The 23,144-nt window shown below is 41.3% G+C and overlaps 1 protein-coding gene and 1 long non-coding RNA gene across 38 annotated transcripts in view; one reads left to right on the forward strand and one right to left on the reverse strand.

The window, feature by feature from the left end:
* LOC101903400 (uncharacterized) overlaps positions 1 to 23,144 on the forward strand; it is a 61,580-nt gene that overhangs the window by 21,292 nt on the left and 17,144 nt on the right. The gene's annotated exons all lie outside the window — the stretch shown is intronic.
* Positions 17,285 to 23,144, reverse strand: part of SORBS1 (sorbin and SH3 domain containing 1) — a 234,332-nt gene continuing 228,472 nt past the window's right edge. For 35 of the 36 annotated variants that reach the window (XM_024985512.2, XM_059881768.1, XM_059881759.1 and 32 more), the window contains 2 exons: positions 22,405 to 22,517; positions 17,285 to 20,624 (listed from right to left, as the gene is read on the reverse strand). In XM_024985512.2, the coding sequence (XP_024841280.1) occupies positions 20,557 to 20,624; positions 22,405 to 22,517 (181 nt within the window). In that variant the 3' untranslated portion in view covers positions 17,285 to 20,556. 36 annotated transcript variants of the gene reach the window in all.

The raw sequence follows: 23,144 nt of genomic DNA on the forward strand, positions 1-23,144 counted from the left end.
AGCAGGTTGCAAACACGTGTGTTACACACATGCTTATGTATGGAGAACATATCAAGATGTTATATCTCAGTGGCAGTGGTTATGCAGGTGCTCTGTTTTACTTCAATAACTTCATATTTTTTAAATTTTCTTTTTCATTTTTTATTTTAATTTTTTATTGAAGTATAACTGATTTACAATGTTAGTTTCAGGTGTATAGCAAAATGACTCAGTTATACATCTATGCATCTATTCTTTTTCAGATTCTTTTCCCTTATAGGAAAAGAAGATACAAAATATTGAGTGTAGTTCCTTTTGCTATAGAGTAGGTCCTTATTGGTTATCTATTTTATATATAATAGTGTGTATATGTTAATTCAAAATTCCTAATTTTTCCCTGCCCCCTTTCCATTTTGATAACCATGTTTGTTTTCTGTCTGTGAGTCTATTTCTGTTTTGTAGATAAGTTCATTTGTATCTTACTATTATTTTTAGATCCCACATGCAAGCAGTATCATATGATATTTGTCTTTCTCTTTCTGACTTACTTCACTGATTATGGTAACCTCTAGGCCTATCCATGTTGCTGTAAATGTTATTATTTCATTCTTTTTTATGGCTAAGTAATATCTTTGTTTTCTACATCTGTGACTCTGTTTCTGTTTTATAAATAACTTCATTTGTACTATTTTTTTAGGTTGCACATATTAGTTCTAACATATATTTGTCTTTCTCTATCTGATTTACTGCACTCAGTATGACAATCTCTAGATCTATCCATGTTGCTGCAAATGGCATTATTTCATTCTTTTTTATGGCTGAGTAATATTCCATCACACACACACACACACACACACACACACACACACACACCCCCCACACACACACACCCCCACCGCATGTCTTCTTTTTTTGATATTTATTTATTTGACTGCACTGGGTCTTAGTTGAGGCTTGCAGGATCTTTACTGTGTCACACAGGATCTTTTGATTGCTGCACATGGACTCTGAGGTTGTGATACATGGGCCCAGTAGTTGCGGTGTGCAGGCTCTTTAGTTCTGGTTTTTGGGCTTTGGAGCACAGGGGCTCATTAGTTGCTCTGCAGTGGGAATCTTAGCTCCCTGACCAGGGATTGAACTTACACCCTCTGCAGTAGAAGCATGGAATCCTAACCAATGGAACACCAAGGAATTCCTTTCATCTTTGTTTTCCTTTCTCAAGATTGCTTTAGCTATTCAGGGTCTTTTTTGCCTCCATGAAAATTTAAAAAATTTTTGTTCTAATTCTGTGAAAAACATCATTGCTAATTTGATAGGGGTTGCATTGAATCTGTGGATTGCTTTGAGTAGTATAGTCACTTTAACAATATAGATTCTTCCAGTCTAAGAATGTGGTATATCTTTCCATCTGGTTTGTGTCATGTTTGATTTCTTTCATCAGAGTCTTACATTGTTTGGAGTTCAGATCTCTTTACTTCAATAGATAAGTTTATTCCTAGATATTCTTTTTGAAAGAAAGTGAAGTGAAAGTGAAGTCGCTCAGTCGTGTCCGACTCTCTGCGACCCCATGGACTGTAGCCTATCAGGCTCCTCTGACCATGGGATTTTCCAGGCAATAGTGCTGGAGTGGATTGCCATTTCCTTCTCCAGGGGATCTTCCCAACCCAGAGATCGAACCTGGGTCTCCCACATTGTAGACAGATGCTTTACGGTCTGAGCCACATGGTAATTTAGGTGGTTTTCTTAATTTTGCTCATTTTTTGTTGTTAGTGTGTAGGAATGCAACAGATTTCTACACTATTAATTTTGTATCCTGCAAGTTTACCAGGTTCATTGATGAGCTCTACTAGTTTTCTGATAGCATCTTTAGGATTTTCTATCTATAGTATCATATCATATACAAAGAGTTTTACTTCTTTCTTTCCAATCTGGTTTCCTTTTATTTCTTTTTCTTCTCTGATTGCCGTGGCTAGGACTTCCAAAACTATGTTGAATAAAAGTGGTGAGAGTAGACATCCTTATTTTGTTCCTGATCTTAGAAGAGATGCTTTCAGCTTTTCACCATTGAATATTAGTTTAGCTCTGTATTTGTCATATATGGCCTTTATTATGTTGAGGTAGGTTCCCTCTCGGAGAAGGCAATGGCACCCCACTCCAGTACTCTTGCCTGGAAAATCCCATGGATGGAGGAGTCTGGTAGGCTGCAGTCCATGGGGTCACTGAGTTGGACACGACTGAGCGACTTCACTTTCACTTTTCACTTTCATGCATTGGAGAAGGAAATGGCAACCCACTCCAGTGTTCTTGCCTGGAGAATCCCAGGGACGGGGGAGCCTGGCGGGCTGCCGTCTATGGGGTCACACAGAGTCGGACATGACTGCAGCGACTTAGCAGCAGCAGCAGGTTCCCTCTATGCCCACTTTCTGGAGAGTTTTTTTTTTTTTTTTTTTAATATAAATGGGTGTTGGGGACTTCCCTGGTGGTCCAGTGGCTAAGACTCTGCAGTCCCAATACAGGGAACCTGGATTCCATCCCTGATTGGGGAACTAGATCCCACATGCTGCAACTCAAGAGTTCAAGGGCTGCAACTCAAGATCCTGTGTGCTGCAGCTAAGGCCTGGAATAGCCAAACAAATAAATGGGTGTTGAATTTTATCAAAAGCTTTTTCTGCATCTATTGAAATGATCATATATATATATATATATATATATATATATTTTTTTTTTTTTTTAAGAGGGTTAGAAGGTACCAGGCTGGCATGTGAATGGCATCTCTGTCTGACAGAGTCAGTGAAGGCCCCACTCAAAATGTAAGGTGTGAGCAGAGGTCTGAGGAAGACAGGAAGTATCTGGACTATATTGGAGTATCATATGGTTTTTATTCAATTTGTTGATTTGGTATATCACACTGATTGACTTGCAGGCATTGAAAAACTCTTGAATTCCTGGGATAGATCCCACTTGATCATTGCGTATGACTTTCCATGTATTATTGGATTTGGTTTGCTAGTTTTTGTTGAGAATTCTTGCATCTATATTCATCAGTAATACTGGTTTGTAATTTTCTTTATTTTTTTGGCATCAGGGTGACGGTGACCTTGTAGAATTAGTATGGAATGGGAGTGTTCCTTCCTTTGCAATTTTTTGCAATAGTTTCAGAAGGATAGGTGTTAACTCCTAAGTGTTTGATAGAATACATCTGTGAAGCCACCTGCTCCTGGACTTTTATTTGCTGAGCGTTTTAAAATCACTGATTGCATTTTAGTGCCTGTAATTCACGTGCTCATATTTTCTGTATTCCTGGTTCAGTCTTGGGAGATTGTCCCTTTCCAGGAATTTGTCCATTTCTCCTAAGTTGTCCATTTTATTGACATATAGTTGCTTGTAGTATTCTCTTATGGTCCTTTGTATCTCTGTGGTGTAACTTATAACTTCTCCTTTCTCGTTTCTAATTTTTATTGATTTGTACTCTCTCCCTTTTTTCTTTAAGTCTGACTAAAAGTTTAATAATCTTGTTTGTCTTTTCAAAGAAGCAGCTTTTAGTTTCGTTGATCTTTTCTATTGTTTTGTTAGTCTCTATTTCATTTATTTCTGCTTGGATCTTTATGATTTCTTTCCCTCTACCAACTTTGGGTTCTGTTTTTTCTTATTTTAGTTGTTTCAGGTATAAATTTAGATTATTTGAGATTTTTCTTATTTCCTTATGTAAGATTGTATTGCTATGAACGTCCCTCTGAGAACTGCTTTTGCTGTGTCCTATGGGTTTTGGATTGTTGTGTTTTTGTTTCCATTTGTCCCTAGGTATTTTTTTTATTTCTTCAATGACTTTCTGATTTCTTCTTTGATTTCTTCAGTGACCCGTGGGTTGGTTGGTAGCATATTGTTTAGCCTTCATGTGTTTGTGTGTTTTTGCAGTTTTTTCCTTGTAGTTGATTTCTAATCTATAGCATTGTTTGGAAAAGATATTTGATATTATTTCAGTTTTTAAAAATTTACTGAGGCTTGCTTTGTGGTCCCACACATGATCTGTCTTGGAGGGAAGCAGATAATGAGAAAAAGAAAAACTCTGTCTTATGTCCTGCTTCTTGCCTTCAAGTATAGATGTATGAGGATGTGAAGCTTGGAGTGGCCATCGTCGCCAGCTGATAATGATGAGAGGCCAGGAGAATCAAACACTAACCCAGAGCCCTGTCTGCTTTCCTGTGAGATGTAAGACATACCTGTGTCCCATAAGCTGCTGCTTTGCATCACCTGCTGCTATAGCTGAAGTCATTCTTAACAGATGCAGGCAATATGGAGAAGCACGAAGTTCTTGGTAGCCTTTGAGCTTTGCAAATCTGCAACACTACATACTGCAGCCAGTGAAGGGTCTGTGTGGCAGTGAGGAGGCACAGGCAGTGAGGCTGGACCACACTTTTGAGAGGCTTGTGAGTGGTAAAGAGTAAGATGACATGGATTCCTGAGGGACGCATGAAGATTTGTTCTATGCCATTGATACTGTTGTTGGCTCTGGCAGAGGACTGAGGAGGGACATACTGAATTTTCATTCAGGCACATAATAGGTGCTCATCAAATAGTTGTCTTTCTTCCATGAGGTTACTCTTGGAGATGTTGTAATCTTTGAGTATACTTTAGATGTTCCAGAGGTATACTGGTCTGCAGACTGGTCCTTGATGGCTGTCCTTGAAAGCAGTAGAATCAGTGGAGAGGACCCTGGCTTTGCAGTGAGACTGAATCCACTTGCTGTAAAACCTTGGGCTGGATTTCTGAGTCTCAGGTTCCTCACCTATAAACGGAGATAAGAATATCTACTTTATAGTTTTGCTATGAGAAATAAACGAGATAATGCATGAAAATGACTGGTACGCAGTAAGCACTGGGAAAACTGGAATGCTCTATGGTGGGCCGTTGCAGGTTGCCCTTCAAACATCACTTCTTGTTCCTTCTTCCTGACAGAACCCCCTCTTTGGTCCAGATGTCTCCCCCTCCCTGATGAAAAAACCCAGGCTCAGCTTAAGTGACATTTCCGAGGTTTCATAACCTAGTAAGTATCAGAGGCAGTACTTGAATCCAGGTGTTCTAACTTGCAGCCTATTGTTTTTTTTAAATTTATGTTTATTGAAGTATAGTTGATATACAGTGTGTTAGTTTCCAGCATCAGAGAAGGCAATGGCACCCCACTCCAGTACTCTTGCTTGAAAAATCCCATGGACGGAGGAGCCTGGTGGGCTGCCGTCTATGGGGTCGCACAGAGTTGGACACGACTGAAGTGACTTAGCATAGCATAGCATAGTTTCCAGCATACAGCAAAGGGATTCATATATATATATATATATATGAATGTATATATATATGTACACATATATACATATTTATGTATTTTTTTCATATTCTTTTCCATTATGGTGTCAACTGAAAAAAAAAAAAAGAGCACACCCTAGAAGCTGCTGCTGCTGCTAAGTCGCTTCAGTCGTGTCCGACTCTGTGCGACCCCAGAGACAGCAGCCCACCAGGCTCCCCTGTCCCTGGGATTCTCCAGGCAAGAACACTGGAGTGGGTTGCCATTTCCTTCTCCAGTGCATGAAAGTGAAAAGTGAAAGTGAAATCGCTCAGTCGTGTCTGACTCGTAGCGACCCCATGGACTGCAGCCTACCAGGCTCCTCCGTCCATGGGATTTTCCAGGCAAGAGTACTGGAGTGGGGTGCCATCGCCTTCTCCTCTAGAAGCTGATAGTTCTGTCTTATTCTGTCTTTTGGAGGACATCGAGCCTGGGAGACGAGACTCTCAGGTCACTCTGAAGGACTGCTCCCAGGCAAATTCCGATCTTAAACAAAAGCCTTGTAGGGGGAATTTGCATTTCTCTTCCTGTGTCTTTGAGATGTAAATGTTCTACCTGATCTTAAGGTGTGTGTGTGTGTGTGTGTGTGTGTGTGTGTGTGTGTGTGTGTGTGTGTGTGTGTGTGTGTGTGTGTGTGTGTGTGTGTGTGTGTGTGTGTGTGTGTGTGTGTGTGTGTGTGTGTGTTTGAAAACTTGACCTCTGCCGTGCTATTTTGGGGAGTAAACTTTCTGGATTCTTTTCAGTTGACGTGGTCCCCATTCTCTTATGGAGAAATCTCTTTTGTCTTAGTGGTTTGAGTCACTATTAATATATATCTCATTAATAGCCAGATGATAGATGCTTTAAATTAAACTGGAGAAACTTCTAAATTGGTAGCTTTTTAGAGAACTTTCATTATAAGCACCTGTCTTATTGGTGCCAATGAAAAAAATCAAAGGTGAAAATATAAATATGTCCGTATCTCTAATAGTTAACTTAAAAACTCCTTTAGTTTAAATCAAACAAGAAAAACTGGTTTTGAAAACCTTATAGTGTTCTTGGCTTCTGCTCAATGTGTCTTACAGATGCTAATAAAAACATTAAATTAGATCCATTAACAGGAAAGAAAGAACTTTAGGGAAGGTGTAGAGACATTTCCCCAACAAGGAAGAAATTTTAAAGGTACTTATCCCAAATAGATAAGAAATCTTTAGGTAGTTATTTTAAATGGGATAAATAAAATGGACATTTATGGGATTAAAACACAAGGTTTTGGTATTACACGTTTGGGTGCTAAGTCAATCATGTCTGACTCTTTGCAACTCCATGGACTGCAGCACACCAGCCTTCCCTGTCCTTCAGTATCTCCCAGAGTCTGCTCAAACTCATGTCCATTGAGTCAGTGATGCCATCCAATCATCTCATCCTGTTGCCCCCTTCTCCTGCTCTCAATATTTCCCAGCATCAGGGTTTTTTCCAGCGAGTCAGCTTCGCCTCAGGTGGCCAAAGTATTGGAGCTTCAGCATCAGTCCTTCCAATGAATATTCAGAGTTGGTTTCCATTAGGATTGACTGGTTTGATCTCCTTGCAGTCCAAGAGACTTTCAAGAGTCTTCTTCAACAAAACAGTTAGAAAGCATCAATTCTTCGCTGCTCAGTCTTCTTTGTGGCCCAACTCTCACATCCATACGTGACTACTGGAAAAACCATAGCTTTGGCTAGATGGACCTTTGTCAGCAAAGTGATGTCTCTGCTTTTTAATATGCTGTCTAGATTGGTCATAGCTTTTCTTCCAAGGAGCAAGCATCTTTTAATTTCTTGGCTGTAGTCACCATCTGCAGTGATTTTGGAGCCCAAGAAAATAAAGTCTGTCACTGTTTCCATTGTTTCCCCATCTATTTGCCATGAAGTGATGGGACTGGATGCCATGAACTTCATTTTTTGAATGCTGAGTTTAAAGCCAGCTTTTTCACTGTCCTCTATCCCCTCCACCAAGAGGCCCTTTAATTCCTCTTCACTTTCTTCCATAAGGGTGGTATTATCTGCATATCTGAAGTTATTGATATTTCTCCCAGCAATCTTGATTCCAGCTTGAGCTTCATCCAGCCTGGCATTTCACATAATATACTCTACATGTAAGTTAAATAAGCAGGATGATAATATACAGCCTTGATGTACTCTTTTCCCTATTTGGAACCAGTCTGTTATTCCATGTCTGGTTCTAACTGTTGCTTCTTGACCTGCATACAGGTTTCTCAGGAGGCAGGTAATGTGGTCTGGTATTCCCGTCTCTTTAAGAATTTTCCACAGTTTGTTGTGATCCACGCAGTCAAAGGCTTTAGTGTAGTCAATGAAGCAGAAGTAGATGTTTCTCTGGAAATCCCTTGCTTTTTCCAACATCCAACATACAAAAGATGTTGGCAATTGGATCTCTGGTTGCTCTGCCTTTTCTAAATTCAGATTGTACATCTGGTAGTTCTCCGTTCACATACTGTTGAAGCCTAGCTTGAGGGATTTTGAGCATTACCTTGCTAGCATGTGAAATGAGTGCATTTGTACGGGGTAGTTTGAACATTCTTTGGCATTGCCCTTCTTTGAGATTGAAATGAAAACTGACCTTTTCCAGTCCTGTGGCTGTTGCTGAGTTTTCCAAATTTGCTGGCATATTGAGTGCAGTACTTCAACGGCATTATATTTTAGGACTTTATTTATTTTGTAAATAGTCTTTAAATTTTGTTTTATTTATTTATGGCTGCACTGGGTCTTCATTGCTTTCTCCGGTTGTGGTGAGCGGGGGCTTATTGTGGTGGCTTCTCGTGTTGCAGAGCACAAGCTCTAGCTGTGCAGGCTCAGTAGTTGTCCTGCGACATGTGGGGTCTTCCTGGACCAGGGATTGAACCCGTGTGCCCTGCCTTTGCAGGCAGATTCTTAACCACTGGATCACCAGGGAAGTCCCCATCTTTTAGGATTGGAAATAGCCCAGCTGGAATTCCATCACCTCCACTAGCTTATTTTGTACTGGTTTCCTAAGGCCCACTTGACTTCATACGCTAGGATCTCTGGCTCTAGGTGAGTGATCATACCATCATGGTTATCCAGGTCATTCAGATCTTTTTTGTATAGTTCTTTTATGTATTCTTGCCACCTCTTCTCAATATCTTCTGCTTCTGTTAGGTCCATACCGTTTCTGTCCTTTATTGTGCCCATCTTTGCAGGAAATGTTCCCTTGGTATCTCTAATTTTCTTGAAGAGATCTCTAGGCCCTCCTACACACACATGCACACACATACAGCCTTCCTATTCTATTGTTTTCCTCTATTTCTTTGCATTGTTCACTTAGGAAAGCTTTCTTATCTCTCCTGTTCTTTGGAAACTCTGCAATCAGATGGGTTTATCTTTCCTTTTCTCCTTTGCCTTTGACTTCTCTTTTCTCAGCCATTTGTAAGGCCTTCTCAGACAACCATTTTGCCTTTTTGCATGTCTTTTTCTTGGTAATGCTTTTGATCACTGCCTCCTATACAGTGTTACAAATCTCCATCCATAGTTCTTCAGGCACTCTATCAGATCTAATCCCGTGAGTCTATTTGTCACTTCCACTGTATAATCATAAGGGATTTGATTTAGGTTATACCTGAATGGCCTAGTGGTTTTCCCTACTTTCTTCAACTTAAGCCTGAATTTTGCAATAAGAAGTTCATGGTCTGAGCTACAGTCACCTCCCAGTCTTGTTTTTGCTGACGGTATAGAGCTTCTCTATCTTCAGCTACAAAGAATATAATCAGTCTGATTTCGGTATTGACCATCTGATGATGTCCATGTGTAGAACTGTCTCTTGTGTTGTTGGAAGAGGTTGTTTGCTATGACCAGTGTATTCACTTGGCAAAACTCTGTTAGCCTTTGCCATGCTTCATTTTGTACTCCAAGGCCAAACTTGCCTGTTACTCCAGGTATCTCTTGACTTCCTACTTTTGCATTTCAATCCCCTATGATGAAAAGGACATCTTTTTTGGTGTTAGTTCTAGAAGGTCTTGTAGGTCTTCATAGAAGCATTTGACTTCAGCTTCTTTGGTGTTAGTGGTTGGGGCATAGACTTGGGTTACTATAATGCCTGTAATGCAGGAGACCTGAGTTCAATCCCTGGGTTGGGAAGATCCCCTGGAGAAGGGAAAAGCTACCTACTCCAGTATTCTGGCCTAGAGAATTCCATGGAGTGTATAGTCCATGGGGTCACAAAGAGTCCGGCATGACTGAACAACTTTCACTTTTACTGTAATGTTGAATGATGCCGTGGAAGCAAATCGAGATTATTCTTTGTTTTTGTGGCTGCACCCAAGTACTGCATTTGGGACTCTTTTGTTGACTATGAGGGCTACTCCATTTCTTCTAAGGGATTCTTGCCCATAGTAATAGTAATGGTCATCTGAATTAAATTCACCCATTCCTGTCCATTTGAGTTCACTGATTCCTAAAATGTCGATGTTCACTTTTACCATCTCCTGCTTGATATTACACTACCTAAATGCTAAACAGTCCGAAAGGAAACCCTATTGGTCCCCAACACTAAAGGCCAATAAGTTCACTCTGTTTACTCCAGTTTAAATTATATAAGGGGCTGGAAAATTACACTGAGATACTTGACCAACAGTTACTTGTTGAGCAACAGGCCAGTTAACCAAGATTGACAAAAGGGCATGAGTTCCATGGTTCAACTCCTTTTTGGAGATCCCAGAGTCTTTTATATATAAACAGATAAAATGGACTGGGAAACAGAGACTTTATGATTCCTCTTGTAAGATCAAAAACTTGATTGAGTCCTATCCTAGTGAGAACTAAAGTTAAGGATATAAATGTTGATAGGATTGAGATAAAGTATATATCAATTTGTCTATGGGGTTTATATAAGATGATTACAACTCTTTTTAAAAACCTTTTTTATTTTTTATGCAAGTATAATTAAATTACAATGTGTTAATTATTGCTGTACAGCAAAGTGACTCAGATATATGTGTGTATACATATGGCACATTGAACGGAGTACTTTAACAGCATCATCTTTTAGACTTTTTTAATGATGGCTATTCTGACCAGTGTGAGATGGTACCTAACTGTAGTTTTTGATTTGCGTTTCTCTAATAATTAATGATACTGAGCATTTTTTTCATATGCCTATTGACCATCCATATATCTTTTGAGAAATGTCTAGGTCTTCTGCCCATTTTTTGATAGGGTTGCTTTATTTTTGTTGTTATTTTGTTGTATGAGCTGTTTGTATATTTTGGAAATTAAGCCCTTATCAGTTACATCATTTGAAATATTTTATCCAAGTCTGTAGCTTATCTTTTAGTTTATGGCTCCCTTTGCTATACAAAAGCTTATAAGTTTATGTCCCATTTGTTTATTTCCACTTTTATTTCTTTTGCCTTGCAAGGCCCGAGAAAATGTTGCTACGATTTATATCAGAGAAAGTTTTGCCTATGTTCTCTTCTATGAGTTTTATGATGTCATGTCATGTTTAAGTGTTTCAGCCATTGTGAGTTTATTTTCATGTACGGTGTGAGGGTATGTTCTAGCTTCATTGATTTACGTGTGGCTGTCCAACTTTCTCAGCACCACTTATTGAAGAGACTGTCTTTTCTCCCTTGTATGTTTTGCCTCCTTTGTTAAAAATTGACTATGGGTGTGTGGGTTTATTTCTGGGCTCTCTATTCTCTGTCACTGAAACAGATGTCTGTTTTTATGCCAAGACCATACTGTTTTGATTACTATAGCTTTGTGGTATTGTCTGAAGTCTGGGAGGGTGTGCCTCTTGCTTTGTTCTTTTTCCTCAGGATTGCTTTGGCAATTCTAGGTCCTTTATAAATTCCATATAAGTTTTATGATTATTTGTTCCAGTTCTGTGAAAAATGTCCCAGCCTGCTATTTATTTTAATGCCTGCTTTTGGATGAATTAGCACATTTATCCAACATAACAACTAGGACTTAGTTCTAAAGTGTAGTCCAAATAAAAGACAAAACCCACAATGGCTTTTATGGCCTAGACTTGTTGACTTACCATCTCTTCTGCCATATTCTAATGGCCACAAAACCCACAGAATGCAGAAGGGGACCACAGAAGGGTGTGAATACCCAGAGGTGCAGATCACTGAAGGCCTCCTTTGAAGCTGGCTACTACAAATTATGAAAATAGTTGTTACTCTATGAATCTCCTGAAAGGGACTGAGGACTCCTAGAGGTCCACAGACCATACTGTGCAATCCTCTGACCTTGATAATATAAGCTCTCATCAGTCTACATGATTTATGCTGTTTTGAAGATGATTCTCAAATCTACCTCTTTTGCAGTTTCACTCGAGTTTGTCAGAAGTCACTTTAAAAAGGAGTAAGCCAGAAAGGTCCAGAGACTCAGTCTACCCAGGATTTTAACCTCTGATGATGCCAGAGTGAGGGGCCTGGAAGAACATAAAAGTTGTTCTTTAGGATAGACCTCATAAAGTGTCACGTGGCCATTCATAGCCTCATATCACATAGCCTCACATCAGGCTTTTAATATCTATGGGTTCATCTTAAATTTTGTTTAAATTATATTTATTTATTTATTGGTACACTATGGCATGTGGGAGTTTCCTGCTCAGGGATCGAACCCATGTCCCTGCAGTGGAAGTGCTGTCTTAACCATTGGACCCCCAGGAAAGTCCCTACATTTTTAAATACTTTCTCTGTTCTAGATTTTTTTTTTTTTTTTTTTGATGTGTACCACTTTTAGTCTTTATTGAATTTGGTACAATATTGCTTCTGTTTTATGTTTTGGTTTTTTGGCCATGAGGCATGTGGGATCTTAGGTCCCTGAAGAAGGATCAAACCCTCACCCCCTGCATTTGAAGGCAAAGTCATAACCAGTGGACCACTTGAGAAGTCCCCTAAATTTCATTTTTTTAAAATTGAAGTATAGTTGATTTATAATGTTGTCCCAACATCTGCTGTACAGCAGTGACTCAATTACATGCATATAGACTTTATTTTTTAAAAATTCTTTTCCATTATGGTTTATCATAGGATATTGAACTTAGTTCCCTGTGTTATACAGTAGGACCTTGTTGTTTATCCATCCTATATAAATATTTTCAAACTGAACCACCTTCTTGGCTAATGCATTCCACAGATTACCTGTTACCAAGTAGTAACTTCTTCCATTTGTCCAAATCAGTCTCAGCTAAGTATCCCTGAAATAGGTTTGATTCCCTCATGCTAAGACTTGTCCAATACACACTCACAACATGTCCAAAATACAACAGTTGTATATACCACATGCAACTCTCCCAAACTCTTCATGACTTTTGAGACACCCATCTTTGTTCTTTTTCAAAAGAACCAGTTTTTTAGTGTGTGACACAGTTGTGCCACATCCCCTTGGTCTCCTCTGGATGGCTATACTGCTATGCTCTGTCCTTCTTGAGTCCTTGGCTGGCAGAGCTTCAGCACAGAGAGCCAGCCTTCAGCTACACTGAATTTTGGCCTAGGACAGGAACATGGTATCTCTTTTCCCAAAGTCTGTCGCAACAATGCTTAAAGTCCACTTTGGACCATTAAGTTATCTATCCACCTGGCTTCTTGTAGCAGGACACTCCCTCCCCTGGCCTTTACCTGTCCTCTATTCCATGACGTTCTGGTGGGCTTGCCAATCACACTGCCATCCCTTGAACCAAAGTGATCAATCCAAGAATGATAAACATCCAAGGCAGGCCCACCAGGATCCGGAATCGTTTTCAGGGAAGCCACAGGAAGCCCCATTTGCCTTGTCTAGAGTCAGAGAACTGCAAGAATGAGGCTGGAACTGCCTGCAGCCGTGGTTCCTGTTACCACATTCAGAAGGTGAAAATGTAGCCAAACACCACCAACAGAGCCAAGACAAGACAAATACAGAAAAAGATTGAGCCTTTGGATTCACTCCTGCTGGAGGCTAGTTCCAGCTCCTTTTTTCCCAGTGCAGTGACTCAATACTTGCCCGTAGGTTAGTTTTCCACCACTTATCAATGAAAGGAGCCATCAGACAATTGACTCTTTGGGCCAAATATTATCATAAGAAATTTGTTTCCTGAAGCAGCACATGTGGAGAGAAAATAACAGATGTGGTGAAGGTCTAGAAAGAGGACTGAGAAGCTGCCAGCCGTAAAATGCAGGCAAACCAAGGAGCTGTCTTTCATGGAAGCAGACAGTTGAGTGGTGGGGAAACACACTCCCAGATTTGGTGGGATGAAAATCAATGCAGTTTTTTGAGATGGCAATATTTCTTTAACATTTGAAATGTTCCTACTCTTTGAGCCAACAATTTGAAATCAATGCTGCATTGTTTGTTGTGGTAAAGCTGGCAACAGCCTCAAACTGTTGCATCATAAATAGGGGATCGGTTAAGTAAATTATGGAAATGTGTTCAAGTTCCATTGTTAATAGGGAAAAGAGCATATAAGACTGTTGAACATTTGCTTAGAGATGTGTTTTGTATGTGTATGTGCATACTAAGTCACTTCAGTCATGTCCAACTCTTTGTGATACCATGGACCGTAGCCCACCAGGCTCCTCTGTCCATGGGATTCTCTAGGCAAGAATACTGGAGTTGGTTGCCATGCCCTCCTCCAGGGGATCATCCTGACCCAGGGATCGATATGTACAAAGCAAAAAGTTTGGAGGACCCTACATTGGATCTCTGTGGGGAGGTGACTTTAATTACAGAAAGCTTTCACTTTCTATGTGTGATGAGCCCAGAATACTGAAAAAGATTAATTTCTATTTTTGCTGCTGTTAGAAAGTGACATGTTGATGGTCTCCTGCTTACACAATTAGTGTCAATATTCTGAGCTCTCTGGGCTAGAGGGGTTCATTTATCAATTCGTTTGTTCAAAGGATTGAGTGACTGAGTGCCAGCTAGTTAGACGCTCTTCTTGGTGCTGGGCATGTAATAGAGAAACAGAATCATCACCCTTGTGGACTTGTATACAGTTGATTGTGAAAACAAAAAGCAGATGGTGATCAGTGTTTGGAGAAGCATAGAGGAAAACAATAGGGGAATAGAATGTTGGGGTGGAGACAGGAGGGTTCTATTGTATATCAAGTGGCCAGAGACAGCCTCCCTGAGAAGGCAACACAAGGACCTAAAGGGATGAAGGAAGCCATGCAGCTCTGGCGGAAGGGTCTTTCAGGCCCAGGGGACAACATCTATAAGACACTAAAATTGAAGCATGCTTGATGAGATTGAAGCCAGAAGGACTTGTGTGGCTGGAAGGAACAATGAGAAAGTCAAAGGTAAGGAAGGGCAAGTCAGCGTCCACTGGACTTGAGGCCATTGCACCACTCTTGAGAGGAGCAGCCACCAGAGGGATCACACTGGTTGTTCTGTTTAGACTAAGAGGGGTTAGGGGTAGAAGCAAGGAGAGGACCAGCTGGAAAGTGATTGGATTGCAATGACCCAGGTGAGAAAATGGCTTGGACTATGGAGATAGAGCCAGACATCCTGGAATGTGAAGTCAAGAGGGCCTTAGGAAGCATCACTACGAACAAAGCTAGTGGAGGTGATGGAATTCCAGTTGAGCTATTTCAAATCCTGAAAGATGATGCTGTGAAAGTGCTGCACTCAATATGCCAGCAAATTTGGAAAACTCAGCAGTGGCCACAGGACAGGAAAATGTCAGTTTTCATTCCAATCCCAAAGAAAGGCAATGTCAAAGAATGCTCAAACTACCGCACAATTGCACTCATCTCACATGCTAGTAAAGTAATGCTCAAAATTCTCCAAGCCAGGCTTCAGCAATATGTGAACCATGAACTTCCTGATGTTCAAGCTGGTTTTAGAAAAGGCAGAGGAACCAGAGATCAAATTGCCAACATCCACTGGATCGTGGAAAAAGCGAGAGTCCAGAAAACCATCTATTTCTGCTTTATTGACTATGCCAAAGTCTTTGACTGTGTGGATCACAAGAAACTGTGGAAAATTCTGAAAGAGATGGGAATACCAGACCACCTGACCTGCCTCTTGAGAAATTTGTATGCAGGTCAAGAAGCAACAGTTAGAACTGGACATGGAACAACAGACTGTTTCCAAATAGGAAAAGGAGTACGTCAAGGCTGTATATTGTCACCCTGCTTATTTAACTTATATGCAGAGTACATCATGAGAAACGCTGGGCTGGATTAAGCACAAGCTGGAATCAAGATTGCCGGGAGAAATATAAATAACCTCAGATATGCAGATGACACCACCCTTATGGCAGAAAGTGAGGAAGAACTAAAGAGCCTCTTGATGAAAGTGAAAGAGGAGTGTGAAAAAGTTGGCTTAAAGCTCAACATTCAGAAAACTAAGATCATGGGATCCGGTCCCATCACTTCATGGCAAATGGATAAACAGTGGACACAGTGGCTGACTTTATTTTTCTGGGCTCCAAAATCACTGCAGATGGTGATTGCAGCCTGAAATTAAAAACACTTGCTCCTTGGAAAGTTATCACCAACCTAGACAGCATATTAAAAAGCAGAGACATTACTTTGCCAACAAAGGTCCGTCTAGTCAAGGCTATGGTTTTTCCAGTGGTCATGCATGGGTGTGAGACGTGGACTATAAAGAAGGCTGAGTGCCAAAGAATTGATGCTTTTGAACTGTGGTGTTGCAGAAGACTCTTGAGAGTCCCTTGGACTGCAAGGAGATCCAACCAGTCCATCCTAAAGGAGATCAGTCCTGGATGTTCATTGGAGGGACTGATGTTGAAGCTGAAACTCCAATACTTTGACCACCTAATGAGAAAAGCTGACTCATTTGAAAAGACCCTGATGCTGGGCAAGATTGAGGGCAGGAGAAGAGGACGACGGAGGATAATATGGTTGGATGGCATCACCAACTCGATGGACATGGGTTTGGGTGGACTCTGGGAGTTGGTGATGGACAGAGGCCTGGCGTGCTGTGGTTCATGGTGTCGCAAAGAGTCAGACACAACTGAGTGACTGAACTGAACTGATGGAGATAGAAGTGGTTAGTTTCTAAAGGTATTTTGAAGGTACGACTGATAAGATTTGCTGAACAGGGTGGATGGCAGTACTGCTTATGACTCAGGGCTTAGTGTCAAGGCTGTCAGACCCCTGGAAGATGACCCTTCTCCTCAGACTATTGGAAGCTTAAGCAGGGGAGATTCCAAGTCACTCCAAAGGGGTAGCAGTACAAACGGGTGCTTTGAGCTGAAACTGCAGAAGGAGGGTCAGTGTCAGGGAGGGTGGGAATTTGGGGGTTTCCTGTTATGGGACAGACCATAGTGTTGTAGCAACCTGCACACCGCCCCCTCCCCCCAAACCTGGCCCAGTGAAGACGCCAGGGGTGGCTGGATGTCTAATGCTGCAGCCTCGACACACTTGGTTTGGAAGTGAACAGAAGGATGGACTGCATCTTCACCCAAGTAGCAAGAGAAGACTCAGGGCCAGATTCAACATGTTTCGGAAAACTAAGTGCTGTCTCATTATTGTCTGTCCCCATGTCTTGTGGAGTAAATCTAGATCCATTATACATATGTTATAATGGTCACTTGTGCTTTTAAAGACATGTGCATTACTCTTATAATCAGAACAAAATTTATAAAGAATGGCAAAATGGTCAACATAAATCAATTCAGAGAGTATCATGGAGTTAGCCTCTTGAGAGTAGAATAAGTGTTGTCTTCAGAGGGGGAGTGAAAATGAAAGTTGCTCAGTCGTGTCTGACTCTTTGCAACCCCATGCAGTCCATGGAATTCTCCAGGCCAGAATACTGGAGTGGGTAGCCTTTCTCTTCGCCAGGGGATCTTCCTAACCCAGGGATCAAACCCAGGTCTCCTGCGTTGCAGGCAGATTCTTTCCTGCCTTCGGTGGGGAAGCCAGGTGTGCGTGTGTACCTTTGAAGCAGTGAATATAAGCTTCGTTGGAGAAACTTGAAAGGGAAGGGAAGAAACAATGAATGGTAAGAATATGCATATGCCACACAATTTTGAATGAAGTTTATTAAATAATATGTACAGCCAATGTAGTAATTCAACATCTATTTGTCAAATTGATCCACTGCATAAAGAAAAATAGATGAACAGAAAAATCTGTGTCTGCATGGTACATGCTCTTGGTGTGTAATTTAAATGGCAATACTTTAAATTAATTGGTTATATATAATGTCAGTTATTTTCTTTCAGAATATGATCTTTTTTGTAGTAACTTAGCAATAGGACTTAATACTACTGCAGATAAATAGGACTGCTAAAAAAAAAAAAAAGAAATAAGAAAAAAACACTATAACTGAGAAAACAGTTACTTTCTCTCCCAGAAAGAATGATTATTTAATTATAACACTTTACAATGGTATTTTTGTGCTAAAAATCTGCAGGTACGTTTTTTTGGAATTCCTTCATTTAAATATGCAAAAAACTTCATGACTTCCTTATTATACCCCCCTCCCCTTCAGTTCAGATTTTTAAAATTATTTTTCTATACAAAGTAGGTACATGGGCTATACAAAGTTAAATATACATATTTACAGTCCCACTTCTTAAGCATGTGATTTTTTTCTCTTACTGATCCCAGAGAGACTGCAAAAGATAAGTAGTGTGGGGCTTGCTTTTACCCAGAAGCATGGCTAATCTATTAAAATGTGTTGCAGGGCATGCCGCCAGTTAGTTACACTTGCGATTAATAAACCTGTATAAATATCTCAGCATAAAAATAGGTATTTTGTATTACTAAATGTATGAAGACAAAGGAGCAGTTGGAACCCTTTGTTCCTCATTTTGTCATACGTAGGCAGCTGAAGTTTGATGCAGATTTTAACAGATGAGTTTATTAAAGATGGGCAAACCGGTGAGGCATACCTGGGATTCCCGAGATATACAAAGTCGGGAGGCTGGCGTCATATGCAAATGTGGCTTTACAAATTGGTTTATTTTCTAGCTGTATTTAAAGAGGTGTTCAAAATTAATAAGCTACTTAATAAGCACCCCCTCAAAAAACAGATAAGGTCGTGTTATGGTTTGCATCTAAGAAAGACTAGGAAACACATTAGCCAATATAAGAATTACATTCCAAAACACGTGAAACGCTGCTGTGCAAAGTGTATGTGAATATGCACAGGGTCTATATTCAAAGGGGGAGGACAGAAACAGAGCGCTCTTGGATGGTGAGGTGGACCTTCCAAAGCAATGAGTCTTACTTAAGGAATAGCAAGAAGTCCCTTTCTACAGAGGGAGCTCATCCACCCTTACCCGCACTCCGCAGCCCCACCCTCCACCATTGGTTCCACAGCCTTTCCCCTTGGAATTAAGGCTCTGTGATCTGTTCTAGTTAAAAACCAATGTTTCTGGGAAGAAGTAACACATTCTTCTCATCTGTCATTTACACTTCAGTGTGAAGGAGTCAGTGGCAGTTGCTTTCCTGAGAGCAGGATTTGAAGGAGAGGGAGTGAGGGTCCTGTGGCTGTCTGAAGGGTGGCCAGCTGATACGAGCTTCTAAGATGAGTAATGGAGACAGAAGCTGAGGCACTGTAGATGAACTTTGCTCACTTGGAAAGATTCCAGACTTTGGGACCTCAGGCCAATTCTGAGCTACCTGCGGAGAGCCAGGAGTCCTGTACACAACCCTATACCTGGAACTGCTTCTCCTGTTTATGACCTCGAATGTGGATTTGTGGGGAGGATCACAGTTGGAAGACCCTGGAAGCAGGTCTAAATATTTCCAGCCACAAACTACCCTCGGACAAAGGTTCTCCCAGCATCCTAGTTGTTCAAAAGTGAGCTAATGGAGAGAGAAATATGACAATGCTTTCTAGGATCCCTACAGAGAAAATTCATCTCTTCCTCTCACACCCTTCTTAGCACATATCGCAGTCTCTCTTATTCAGTATTTTTGTGTGTCTGTCTCTCCAATCACCTCTGAGTTCCCAGCAGGCAAGAAAATGGGTCATTTCTATCTTTTTCTCTCCAAGATATGTAACAGAGGTCGATAAACATCCTTGAATTGGATGAAGTTGTGACTGTACACCCCAGGCATCACAGAGGCCTCCCTCCTTGGCTCTGGCCCCTCTACAAAAGACAGGCCTCCTGGAAGAAGTGGAATTACAGCCTCCAATGTAGGGCCACTGCGGCTGCACCTTTTCTAAAGAGAAGCCTCACAGGGTGTGTTAGGATTCAGAACCCTGGATTCCTACATTCTGAGTGGTCCTTGGGCTCCTCGGGGGAGACATGGTGAAAATGGAGACGTGGTGAAACCTTTCTAAGGCCTGGAGCACGCCTTGCTCGTTGGTGGCCCCAGGCATCCAGTATACATCAGTGTGTATTACCTTGAGTCACTGAACACCATCCCTTGTTTTTCTAAGAATAAGCCTATCAACCCCCAACTGTCCCGGCCTAAAACAATCCAGAAAAGCAAGGGTAGAAATGGCATTCTGTAAATGACACTATGCTGCCCTGAAAGTGAATGCTTATACAAGCCAGTGATATGGAAGGAGCCATATGGCAGGGGACCTCAAGAGCTACAGGCTTCTCGCCTTAATCACCTGGAAATACAAATGGAACTACCTGCCTGACCACCCTGCTCCGGGGGCAAGCCTTGTGTGCTTTTCTGTCTGAACATCAGGGGTGTCAATGGTAACGCTGCATGCATGCTGAGTGCATGGGGCGCCTACTTTGACTTCTACTTCCCCACCTACCTCGAGTGGGGGACTTGGCCTTGGGTTGTTTGGGGTCTCTACCACTGTTTAGGGATTGCCTCGGTGGCCCCAACTGATCTCTAGCAATGTTAGGGGACCAGGAGGCTCCAGGGCAACTGGGGGAGTCTGTGTGGAGCCTTAGAGGATGGCTGGGGAGCTGCCTGGTGCTCCGAGAGCACGTGCAGGCTAAATGACCCTTTTGAGCCAAAGCTGGTCAAGCCTGAAGCAGCAAGAGGCAGTTCTGGCTTAACTGCTCTCTGGGACCATGCTGCCGGTCAGGTTACCCAAGTTGGGAAGAGGAGGGCAGGGCTGGCGTGGCTCCCAGAAGCAGCTAAGTAAATACCGACTTGCCTCATTCCTTTTTTGCGTGGTTCAGCCCTGTCCAATACACGCAGTAAGCTTCGACGGGCTCAGGTTTTAAATACAACACTTCTCTGTCCTCTCTTTTGCTTCTTACTTTATCCACTGCATTAGTTTTCCTACTGACTCAACATTTAAATAAAGAGACCAATTCATGAATTATGCTTCGTCCTCCAATAAAAATCATCTCTGTGGTTTTCAGTCTTCTTATAGATACAAAGGCTTTACATAGTTGCCTGGGAAAGTACCAAACTGCCTTGTCCTTCTTGAAGTACCTATTAAAAACAAAAAAACAGACACAATGAGAAGACTGACTCAGAACTGAGTTCAGAGACAGAGCCCTTGATAACAATCCCAAAGCTTGTAGAAGGGCATATGGTTTCCAAATCACTTGGCCCTATCTTATCTCGTTTAGGCTGCAGAATAGCTGGGTGATAAGCAAGACATTTAACACTCCCATTTTTTTCAGATGAGGAAGCCCAAACTCAGAGAGGCAGACTTTAAACCCAGGTCCTCAGACTCCCAGCCGATGGCTCTTCCAGTACTTCTCTTTTATGGAAGAATGAACACAGCTATCCAACACACCAAGGTTAGGGGGATTTAGACTTAGAAACTGGCATTTCTGAAAGTCCTCTGGATATGACCACACAGTGAAAGGAAATTTCTCTCCTAAGCCTGTGCCTAAGCCCCAGATTGACTCCATGTCTTTGCTACCAACCTTGTCCAGGATTCCAGAACATTGAGCTACCACAAAGTCCTTCCTGGACTGTTTCACATCCAGAATTGCTGGGTCCCTAATCAAGCTCCTTCCCTTGGAATTTTTTTTCAAGTAATCACCTTTTAAAAATTAATTTATTTGATTGCTCCAGGTCTTAGCTGCAGCATGCAGGATCTAGTTCCCTAATCAGGGATCAAACTTGGGCCCCCTACATTGGGAGTGCAGAGTCTTAGAAACTGGACTTTCTCTAAAGCTGGAGGGTGAGGTGGCAGACAGCTGTTGCATCATCATTACTCTCATCAGCAGACAGCATAATTTGATCATTGCATCCTTTCCCCAGTTAGCTTGGATAGGGCTTCAGAATCCTTTGAACACATTTCAAGCAGCCACTACCAGTGGGTTGGAGTTGTTGCACAAACTAAAATATCTAAAAGAATGTGTCAAAGCTGCTGCTGCTGCTGCTGCTAAGTCGCTTCAGTCGTGTCCTACTCTGTGCGACCCCATAGATGGCAGCCCACCAGGCTCCCCCGTCCCTGGGATTCTAAGGCCATCTCAAACAGTTAGCTGAAGCCCCAGGGCAATGGTCAGGGAGGCTGCAGAGAACTGAGATGGTAAAGATTTTGAATCTGTGAAAAGAGGACTATTTCTGTCTTACACGCTGTTTGTTGAAAGAACTTCGGTAAGAAAGTATTATTAAGCATCTACTTTGTTACAGAATCTCAAATTCTGATCTTTCTCTGCTCCTATAAAGGTGACTCCTTTAATTCATCAGGTATTGCTTTGGTTAAAGTTATTAGAAGCCTGGGGTAAATGAGGCCTTCAGACTCTCTACATATATGCTTGCACTTCATGGCGGAAATCTACACGCACATGTTCTTGTGTTGTTTCACAGGAGTTTTAAAAATTAAAATTTCCAAATGTAGGACAGACAGATGCAGAATAGAAACAGAAACAGTGAATTCCCGGGCAGTCTGGTGGTTAGTATTTGGCTCTTTCATTGCTGGGGTCCAGGTTCAAGCCCTGGTCTGGGATCCCACAAGCTAGGCAGTGCCCCCACCACCTCTCCCCCCAAAAATACAAATAGAACTCAATAAATGCAACTGGCAACTGCCCTTCTGTGCAGTCGATGTTGGCATATTTGGTCCTCAGGTTCACAGTTACTATCATCCACATTGGTTTGAGGACAGACCTATACTGGGTGGCCCAGCATTTCTGACGGTGGTATAGGAACTGAGACGGCTCTCCTTCTGTGCAGAGAACGGTGCTCTTTTTGTGACTCATCACTCCAAGTTTTTCCTTCAGTACACAACAGATAAGAAAAGCACGATATCACTTACCAACGAACCACCCATCATCACATTTTTCCATGACATCAACAATATCTCCATCTCGGAGTTCCAATTCATCATCATTCTGTGGTATATAGCTATACAATGCTTGGTAGCTAAATCTGTAAATTAAAAAAAAATGATTAGTAAGTGACCCAAATGCTGATGGCATTAAATGAGTTTTAAAAACCTGTTTCAGTTAAATCAACATTTGGGTCGTGTTTCCTGCTTATCAGTGGGGAAAAAAGTATTTTAATGGCTCTTTAATAACTTAGCATTGGGGGAGATCCGTTCAACATGTGATAAGTAAATTAAGATTCAGAGGGATGGAGAATCTGAGAAGCAAGTCATGATTGGTGCTTTTATTTAGTTTCATCTGGTTGCTTTAGCCAAGCTTTTTTTTATCTAGATGCTCCCCCTTGAAAGTTAATCAAGTTCTTAACACAAGATAACATGTGTAGATTGTCAAGGATAATCAGAAGTTACTTAGGTCCAGAGACAGACATTATATACGAGTCACATACATTGGAGAGCATGAAGCAATTGTCATGTGTATATATATAATTTTTAAAAGTATAACCCAGTTACCACACTGTTTAGCAATACTACCTTGAATTTCTTTGCATGCCAACACATATTTTACTAATTGCTTTGAAATGTGAATGCCATTTTTCTAAAACTCCTGAAGGCATATCTATCCCAGTAATATTTGGGGTTAAAATTTTTATTTACTTGCTAGTTGGCCTAAG

Source organism: Bos taurus, chromosome 26, assembly GCF_002263795.3.
Source record: "Bos taurus isolate L1 Dominette 01449 registration number 42190680 breed Hereford chromosome 26, ARS-UCD2.0, whole genome shotgun sequence".
Classification (NCBI taxonomy): Eukaryota; Metazoa; Chordata; class Mammalia; order Artiodactyla; family Bovidae; genus Bos; species Bos taurus.